Source organism: Eubalaena glacialis, chromosome 11 (genome assembly GCF_028564815.1).
Source record: "Eubalaena glacialis isolate mEubGla1 chromosome 11, mEubGla1.1.hap2.+ XY, whole genome shotgun sequence".
In the NCBI taxonomy this organism is placed as follows: domain Eukaryota; kingdom Metazoa; phylum Chordata; class Mammalia; order Artiodactyla; family Balaenidae; genus Eubalaena; species Eubalaena glacialis.
Genome location: NC_083726.1, coordinates 60967396 through 60978168, shown reverse-complemented (window position 1 = coordinate 60978168; position 10773 = coordinate 60967396). Strand labels below are relative to the sequence as shown.

At 33.7% G+C, this 10773-nt stretch overlaps 1 protein-coding gene across 1 annotated transcript; it reads left to right on the top strand.

Annotated features, from left to right (window-relative positions):
- The first annotated feature begins 3649 nt into the window (after positions 1–3649).
- On the top strand, positions 3650–4584 carry LOC133101161 (olfactory receptor 9S13-like). The gene is given in 2 exon segments (XM_061205837.1): positions 3650–4349; positions 4352–4584. Coding segments are annotated over 2 exon segments (933 nt in total).
- Positions 4585–10773: the final 6189 nt, after the last annotated feature.

The following is a 10773-nucleotide window of genomic DNA, read 5'->3' as shown; positions in this document are numbered from 1 at the left end:
GGAGAAAATGTAATCTGCTGTTTTTGGATGGAATGTCCTATAAATATCAATTAAATCCATCTGGTCTATTGTGTCATTTAAAGCTTGTGTTTCCTTATTAATTTTGTTTGGATGATCTGTCCATTGGTGTAAGTGAGGTGTTAAAAGTCCCCCACTATTATTGTGTTACTGTCGATTTCCTCTTTTATAGCTGTTAGCAGTTGCCTTATGTATTGAGGTGTTCCTATGTTGGGTGCATATATATTTATAATTATTATATCTTCTTCTTGGATTGATCCCTTGATCATTACGTAGTGTCCTTCCTTGTCTCTTGTAACATTCTTTATTTTAAAGTCTATTTTATCTGATATGAGTATTGCTACTCCAGCTTTCTTTTGATTTCCATTTGCATGGAATATCTTTTTCCATCCCCTCACTTTCAGTCTGTATGTGTCCCTAGGTCTGAAGTGGGTCTCTTGTAGACAGCATGTATACGGGTCTTGTTTTTGTATCCATTCAGCCAGTCTATGCCTTTTGGTTGGAGCATTTAATCCATTCACATTTAAGGTAATTGTCGATGTGTATGTTCCTATGACCATTTTCTTAATTGTTTTGGATTTGTTTTTGTAGGTCCTTTTCTTCTCTTGTGTTTCCCACTTAGAGAAGTTCCTTTAGCATTTGTTGTAGAGCAGGTTTGGTGGTGCTGAATTCTCTTAGCTTTTGCTTGTCGGTAAAGCTTTTGATTTCTCCATCAAATGTGAATGAGATCCTTGCCAGGTAGAGTACTCTTGGTTGTAGGTTCTTCCCTTTCATCACTTTAAATATGTCATGCCACTCCCTTCTGGCTTATAGAGTTTCTGCTGAGAAATCAGCTGTTAACCTTATGGGAGTTCCCTTGTATGTTATTTGTCGTTTTTGCCTTGTTGCTTTCAATAATGTTTCTTTGTCTTTAATTTTTGCCTGTTTGATTACTATGTGTCTCAGTGTGTTTCTCCTTGGGTTTATCCTGTATAGGACTCTCTGCACTTCCTGGACTTGCGTGGCTATTTCCTTTCCCATGTTAGGGAAGTTTTTGACTATAATCTCTTCAAATATTTTCTCGGGTCCTTTCTCTCTCTCTTCTCCTTCTGGGACCCCTATAATGCAAATGTTGTTGCATTTAATGTTGTCCCAGAGGTCTCTCAGGCTGTCTTCATTTCTTTTCATTCTTTTTTCTTTATTCTGTTCTGCAGCAGTGAATTCCACCATTCTGTCTTCCAGGGCATTTATCCGTTCTTCTGCCTCAGTTATTCTGCTATTGATTCCTCTAGTGTATTTTTCATTTCAGTTATTGTACTGTTCATCTCTGTTTGTTTGTTCTTTAATTCTTCTAGGTCTTTGTTAAACATTTCTTGCATCTTCTTGATCTTTGCCTCCATTCTTTTTCTGAGGTCCTGGATCATCTTCACTATCATTATTCTGAATTCTTTTTCTGGAAGCTTGCCTATCTCCACTTCATTTAGTTGTTTTTCTGGGTTTTTATCTTGTTCCTTCATCTGGTACATAGCCCTCTGCCTTTTCATCTTGTCTATCTTTTTGTGAATGTGGTTTTTGTTCCACAGGCTGCAGGATTGTAGTTCTTTTGCTTCTGCTGTCTGCCCTCTGGTGGATGAGGCTATCTAAGAGGCTTGTGCAAGTTTTCTGATGGGAGGGACTCCCTACCAGCTTTATAAATGGTTGATCTACTACTTTTAATATATGTTTTTCTTTGCCAATGAGATTTTTTCTTTCAAAATATTCCCATTTCTAGTGTAGCCTTTTCTTCTCTGCTTAGAGAAGTCCCTTTAAGATTGCTTGTAAAGCCAATTTAGTGATACTTAATCCTTTTAGCTTTTGTTAGTCTGGAAAAATCCTTATCTCTTCAGTTATTTTGACCATTCCTCTGCCTCCTAAAATCTATCAGTCAACCTTTCTATTAACCTTTAATTTTTTCAAAAAAATAGATATTGGGCTTCCCTGGTGGCGCAGTGGCTGAGAATCTGCCTGCCAATGCAGGGGACACGGGTTCGAGCCCTGGTCTGGGAAGATCCCACATGCCGCGGAGCGACTAGGCCCGTGAGCCACAATGGCTGAGCCTGCGCGTCTGGAGCCTGTGCTCCGCAACAAGAGAGGCCGCGATAGTGAGAGGCCCGTGCACCGCGATGAAGAGTGGCCCCCACTTGCCGCAACTAGAGAAAGCCCTCGCACAGAAACGAAGACCCAACACAGCCATAAATAAATAAATAAATAAATAAATAAATAAAGATATTGTAACTGCACCAAGTTGATTTCAATATACTTTCATAGTCCCAACTAGTCTTAAAATAATGTCACAATTAATAAAACCATAGCAAAACCATAGCAAACAAAAATTATGAGAAACCTCATGAGACACTTTATAATTTAGATCATATATAATTTTATTTATTTACTATAAGTATATAATTTATATACAAAATTATAAATTTTTATAAGATTATAAAATTTATTTCTATAGTATGTGAGTTTTTATCATTTGTCAGTTTTCTTTTACATTTTATGATAGATTATTGAATAATAAACCACTATGCTGCTCAAGCTCATGACTCTAAATAAGCCTCTTAAATCTGTTTTTGTCTGAATTTCCCCATTCATAAAATTAGAATAAAAACTACTTTCTGTCTTTACCTCTCACTGTATTTTATCTAAGGACATTTTATAGTCATAATAGCATAAACCTAAATAAATATAGTGCAAGCTTGTTTAAATACATATTTTTTTTCTTTTGTAGCTATATTTAAATTGTCCTATGTGCCTTCTATCCTTCATAGGCACAGATCTTTGTATTTCTAATTTGTCTGTTTCTGAAAAGAGAGAAAAATCTCCGTCGAAGATCTTAGAATTCTTCACTTGCATTCCAATCTGCAAAATCCAATGTAAGCAAAAGGGAGAAGAAAGGAAGGAAGGAAGGGAAGCAATAAAAGTTTGATTTCATTGTGTTTAGCAAATATAAGCAAGAATCATTCTGTTTTTAGCAGACAAACTGTGCCACTAAGAGTGTATGTTACCATAGGGAAAAAAATAATCGAAGAAATAAGGATATGATGTTAATGTGTAAAAGCATCATGTTTTGTCGGGATCTGAAGTCTTTCTCCTAATATAAGAAAGATAGATACAATACTTATATATTATTTTTCTACAATAGATAAGCTAATCATTTAAAATAAAACAAGACCATGAATTGAACGGATTTTATTCCAGGTAAAATCTTAAATGGATTATAACGTCTGTGAGAAATGTCATCCACTAAGGGAGACAGCTTTCAACAGCAGTAAACTGATAATAAATCAAGGGGGAAAAAAAGTCTCTTATTTCCAGATATTTTCTTAGAGTCTCCACTCTCCCAAAGCACAATTGGAGATCAAATCTGCACTATTTTCTAAATAAGCGTATTTGAAAAAGGATAACCAGTTAGATCTAACTCTTCACTAGGAAGACTTTTTAAAGATGGTAATCTCTTTATGTTAATTGGTGCTTTTTAAAATATTGGGGACAATACAATATGAAATGGATTTTTTCCATGCTGGTTCCTACTTATTTTTACTATAACAAGTATTCTGATCATTCATTTCTTTCATGTCACCATCTCTCCAGTTCTACCTATATCTCAGCTATGAAGAATGAGTCTAATAGAAATTTCTCAGAGGTGACTGAGTTTACTCTGCTGGGATTCAGAACCCATCCAAAGCTACAGATCATCCTGTTTCTAGTGTTCTTACTGGTCTATGTGGTCACTGTGGTGGGAAATATCAGCATGATAATTGTCATTAAGATGGACTCTGGACTTCAAATGCCAATGTACTTCTTCCTTAGAAACTTGCCCTATTTAGATCTCTGTTACTCCACAGTCATTGCTCCCAAAACCTTAGCCAACTTCTTGTCTAATGAAAAGAAAATTTCTTACAAAGGCTGTGCAGTCCAATTTTTCTTCTTTGCCCTGTTTGTCACCACTGAGTGCTTTCTTCTGGCTGTCATGGCATTTGATCGATTCTCAGCCATTTGTTCCCCGTTCCTGTACCCTGTGCACATGTCCCAGAAAGTCTGTGTTCGATTGGTAACTGGCTCCTATATCTGTGGCTGCATCAACTCTGTAGTCCAAACAGGTTTCACCTTCAGTTTGCATTTCTGTGGGGAAAGCAGATTGGACCACTTTTTCTGTGATGTCCCAGCCCTGATCAAGATCTCTTGTGTCGACACCTTTGTGAATGAGATTCTACTGTTTATTCTGTCTGCTCTCATCATCATCACCACCACAACTATCATTCTGGTTTCCTATGCGTATTTCCTCTCCACTGTCCTAAAGACCCCCTCAACCGCGGCAGGAGTAAGACCTTCTCTACCTGTGGCTCCCATATAGCAGTGGTGAGTTTATTCTATGTGACTGTGTTCTTCATGTATGCCCAACCTGGGGCCATCTCCTCACCAGAGAAGAACAAGGTTGTAGCTGTGCTCTACATGCTTATAATACCAATGCTAAACCCTCTAATATACAGTCTGAGAAACAGAGATGTGAAAGATGCTGTGAAAAGAAAATTACACAGGAAATGATTCTCTCACTGATATTTGTAAAACTATTATATAATGGACAAATTGTCTTTTCTAAGGGTCTTAGTTACCCTTGTTTTTGTAAAATTACTACTATATAAAAGATATTTATATATCACAACCAATATTTTTCTGTTTTATAAAATGATATTTCTAATAATATAGGTATATAGATCATTTTATTTGCTTAGAATGTATGAAGACATTGTATGTTCTCAACTTGTGATGTTATAATAATATTTTCATTTCAATATTACTTTGATTAGGGAGTAAATATTAAGAGCTTCTATTATTCATTGAAATAATATTATATCTGTGTGAATAATATTATAGTTCACACAGATATAATGACTATTCTTTAATTCAGGACAAAAAAATCCTTTTTATTCTATAACGCAAGTAAACTGATAATCGTTTGGACAAGATAACCGCCCCATTGTGTAAGTGGAAAAATTGAATAGTAATGGCTGGTTACATAGAACACTTTTGATAAAAGGTCTATCCTTTTCCAAAGATCCAGGTTTTATTCTGAGGAGTATCATCCATAGAGTTGCTACTCCTATAAAATGGAGGCCCATAATATAGTATTTGAGGAGCAATTCTTCACATGGAAAATGTGTCAATAACATTTTACCAATTTTTATTTCATCATTTTCTTCTTAATATAAAATGATATATTTTATAATAATAAAAGCTGATATATAAAAAATAGGTCCTATATGCCATATATCATTTTTAATCACTATTTTCAAATGAGGAAATTGAGACTAAGCAACTTGGTGGAGCCAAAACTCTACACCAGTATGGCTCCACAATTCTAATTACCCAAATATATCTTCCAAAGCATGTGGCATATTCTAAAAGTGTAATCTGACAACCTAGAAACAACCATTTCTTAATGGAGGTATCGATATGTAACCAGTCTGGGAACTATAACAAATTTGAGCATTCTCCTTTTATTATGTGTGTAAATAATATTCTGTGATTTTATTTCAACATTTTAATCAATTTTTTTTGGTGTACAGCAGTACAACATTTGCATACAATTCTATTTATTGGTCTTTTCTCTTTCAAATTATTATGTATATTTTGCACTGAAAATCAAATACTTTATAATGTTAATTTTTATATATTATTTTAAAATATTGGTTAATATAAAATGCTTTTTCTATATGATGTGGACTGAGGTCTTTACCTCAAATTTTTTTCTCCCAAGTAGCCAATTTTTCTAACATTTAAAAAATATAGAGAGGAAATGAAAGTTTTTGCCCTACTTTCTCTTCTTTTATTTCATTTCTTTAAAGATATGTGACTACTAAATAAGAATCCAGGAATCTAATCAAGCCAAAAGTATTAATGGGAGTGAACCACTTGTTTTAAAATTTTATACACATGGTTTGTCACTGTTCTGACACTTACCCACGTCATGTCAGACCAGAAAGGTTAGTTCTTTCATTTCTCTTCCTCTCACACATGGGTTGTACTCAGTTTCATAGTGGCAAGGTTTTTTTTCTCTTTGCCTTAATTAGTATTAATAATTGAATTTAGGCAGAATAAGAATTTCTTCTAAGACCTCATGGCTTCCCCAAATGCTTTAGTTCAATTTGACACTCAGTCCCCACCAACTAAAAAAAAAGTTATACTTGTTTCCAATTTGCTACTGTTACTTCTGGCAAATAAATCCTACAGATAATTCATGATAGGATGCACAGCCAGGCAGGATCAAGAAATTACTGGTCTTCTAGTAAAATATTAGTGAATAGGGCCCAAATTACATAAAAATTTCTAATAATAATAATCTATTTTAGTTTATGAAATTTATTGTTGTGATCATATAGTACATTTTATACATACTAGATGTATTTCAAATTTTTTGTTTTCTTCCATTGATTTGCTTGACTCTGTGCTGGTATCGCATGCTTATTGCACAATAGGATTTAATGCCTGAGAGGGCTACATCTTTTTAAAAATTTCTCAGCTAATATTACTTATTATTTCAATCAACTTCAGAATTCTTTTGCATTAAAAATAATTCTTCTTTGCATTTTAGCAGACTTGCATTTAGTAAATCACTGATTTGTTTACAACCCTCATTTGTAAGAACAGGGTAAGAGTATTGCTTCTGATATCAGAGAGGCTAGCTTTAGGGCCCTGTACTGCCACCAAGCACAGATTTTGAGAAATTTTTGAATGGCATTAAGGTTGAATGAACACTATCAGTTTCCTTACTTCATTCAGCAGATGTAAGGATTACATAAAATACTATAAATCAAGCTTCTGGCACAAGACAGTTTTCAATTAATAGTAGCTTCAACTATTATTATTACCATGATCATCATCTATTTTTAAATTTGGTTTTTATTGAGGCAACATTGGTTTGTGACATATTATATAAGTTTCACTTGTACAGCATTATATTTCTACTTCTATACACTACAGCATGCTCACACCAAAAATTCAGTTTCCATCCATCATCATACAGTTGACATTCTTTACCCATTTCATCCTACACCTTCCTCCCCCAACCTGTTCCCCTCTGGTAACCACTATCTGTTCTCTGTATCTTCATGTTTCTTTTTGTTTTGTTGATTTGTGGCATCATCTTTTTTACAAGACTTAGCGATGTTGTAGAGTTTCTATATTTGAGAGCCACGAGTTTTTCTGTAAACATATTATTATACATTTCATGTATTAGTTGCTATTGTGACAAAAATCTTCATTAGCTTTTGTTTCCTAATGGATAATTCGACCACTAAGAACTTTAAAAATTACTGTGTATTTATTTTATATGAGCTCAACTTGCTAAACTTTCATTCAATACTTAGAATTTTTAAATTAAATATGGATTTGAGGCCTGCCTAGAAAAAGAGTCAAGTTTTGAAAACTTTCCATCAGCACTTTCTCAGAGTTGATATTAATGAAAAATACTTTCTATATATGTTAGGTACTGTATAAAGTACACATGTATTTCTTTACTCCTCAAGTCAGACTTATGGTGAAGGCAACATTATGTATATTAAATGTATAATTTATATTAATATGTCTTATGAGTATAGAAATTGTGTCTTAGAAGAGTTAAGTAATATGCTTGCCGTCACATTGCCAGTAACTACCAAGGCCAGGGCTGGACCCTGAACTTTCTGACTCCAAAGCCCATAGAGGTAAAGATTATGTGGAAGTGGCTCAGAGACAGTTTTTTGGGGTTTTTTTGTTTTGTTTTGTTTTGTTTTTTCACACACACACACTGTATTTTATTTTTACAAGAGATAAATAAACTGACACCAAGCATTGTAAATGGATGACCACAACAAAAGCAACAATGATTGCAATTACCAAACACGAAACACACTCATACTATGTCATAATATTGACATTCAGTCCATCAGAGACAGTTTTGTCCTCTATAGGTTTTCATGTTGTAAAGGTATTTGTTAACTAAAATGTATTAATAATTTTATTCACATCTCATTAACATTTACTTTCTTGATATATCATAAACTGAATGTGTTAAAGTATTGCTTGGGTTATTTTGGTCATTCTGTCCATTGCAATAATTTTTGCTTTATTGTATTATATAATATATGCCATTTAGTTACATATTTTATTAATATAGATTCATTTTTTGTCATATTTATAATTGCATTAGCCTGAACTCTACTTTATTTAGTATCGATATGGCACTAGACTTATTTTAAAAATCTTATCGGGTATATATTATTAAAACATTAATTTAAAATTTTTTATATAGCTTTTTATAGCTGTGACTTTTTAAATCTCATCAATGGAGATTCAAACATATGCATATCAGAAAGGACAATTACCATAAATTAAAATACGAATGCAAGAAGAAATATTTTGTTAAAAATATGGTAAGCATGTGATGAAACTATTCGTAGATATGATTGAATACACAATCATGTCTACAAATATGATTGAATCATAGGGTATTTCTCAACTTTAGAAGATAAAAACAAGTCATCTCCAAACAGGTTCTGGCAAATTATATTCCCATCATCAGCATATAAAATGCCACATTGATTCTCATCTTTGTCAAGAGCTGGTAGCAATCACATTAAAAATTTTTTTACACAATCATGGGTCATGATATCTCATTGTATACTTACTTCACATTTCCCTGATTTTACTGAAGGTGACAGAATATGCCAACCCCAAACATGCCACGTTGTCATAAGGATTATTTTGACCTAAAGGTACTTTAACAAAACAAGCAGGTGCAAGAGGGTCTCTGAGTCTCCTCTTTTTCTTCCTGAAAGCAGGAGACAAAACTCTCATGACATTCTTATCATCAAGGATGGAGAATTGAGACTGAGAGAATTCTGTACAACACAGACCTTGTTAAAATAATTCTTAACTTGTTTTAGCCTCCCCACTTAGTTTAGTTACTTTTCCACAATTGGCTCTATTTGTTCAACTTAGTATAAAGCGTTTAGGATTTGCCACTTCTTTGGGTCTTCATGCGTTTGTAAGTGCTCCTGTGTCACGTTAGACATATTAAATAAATTTGTGTGCTTTTCTCCTATTAATCTGTCTCATGTCAATTTAATTATCAGGCACAGGCAAAACCCTAGAAGACAGAGGTAAAATTTTGCCTCCTCTACATTATCAAGTGTGTTTTATGCCTTTTTTGAGTTGATACAATGATTTTTCCCCCTGTTTTCTATGAGTGTGGTGAACTACATTAGTTGATTTTCTAATATGAAACTGACTTTGTATTCCTGGGATATAATCAACTTCGTCATAATATTTTGTGCTCTTTATATACTGCTGAATCAATTTCCTAATGCTTTAAATTCTACTTTAATATGATAGAAGGAGTTCCAAAATATTTTTTTCCCTAAAATTAAGTACCTAATTATTGTGAAGTCAATGATACGATCCAGGCAAGGATGTGCAGAACCGCTCAGGATTCCTGGAGGGTTCTTGCTCCAGAAGCAAACATTTCATGCAGCTGCAGTTTGCCGCCATCTGGTGGCTATTGTCAACTCTGACTAAATCTAAGGCAAAGATTCTAGGTACTGTGATAGAATGGAACTTCCAGAATGATTAAGAATTCCAATTATTTCCTAGTTACTTGGTTTCCATCCCCATCATATAGTCCTGAGCGGGGGAGGTTGGCTGGAAATAACTAGCAATGTGCAAAGCCCCCAACACCTCCCTGTCTCCCAAGATAAAGTTGCCTCTGGCATTGTCAGTCCTGTTTTTCCTCCTCTCCTTCAGTTCTTGCCCTCACCAAAATGAGTCCTGTAAGATCTCATCCCTGTTTCAAAAAAGGGATGAACAGAATGTATATCTCAGAAATAATTAAATTTCCTTGTCAATTGCATTATTATGAATTTTCATTAAATCTTTAACGGTGGTTATTTTTAAGTCTTTTGTCATTTACAGACAGTTCTGGGTGTACTCTGATGCTTTTGCAAAAATGTTCCTATAAAAGGGTTTCATCTTCAAGGAATTCATGGAAAAGACTCTGACAAGTACAGGTTTCTGGTAACTGACTATACTGCTGAACTGAATGAATAAGCATTTTCAGAACTCTAATGGAAAACTGATGAATTCATAAAACTGCTAACAAAAGATCAAGATGAAAAAAAAAATTAATTACATGGGACTGAGTGAACTGATGAGGATGATTATAATTTTTGTGACTTTCTGTTTGCATTAAAAAAAAAATCCCACAAGGACTCAGAGGTAAAAAATATACAAATCAATTATCACTGCAAAGTAAAGGAGCTGTTACAGTGGAGGATTACTGGACTGAATGTCAATATTATGACAGTATGAGTGTGTTTCGTGTTTGGTAATTGCAATCATTGTTGCTTTTGTTGTGGTCATCCATTTACAATGCTTGGTGTCAGTTTATTTATCTCTTGTAAAAATAAAATACAGTGTGTATGTGTGTGAAAAAAAATCTATAAATATCTGGGCATCACACAAAAAGACAAATGAAATATATCAAAATAGAAACTAAACAGTTGTTTCTGGGTGGTAGGACTAGGTATAAGGTTTTCCTCCTTTCAGTATATCTATGTTTGTATACATTATCCAAATGATCTGTAATAAGGATGTTTACCTCTTATATTGAAAAAATTTTTGGTCGTTGAAAATGTAAACATGTAAGGAAAAGAAAAAAAAAAGAAAATAGAAAATATTTGCCAATTATATTATATCTGA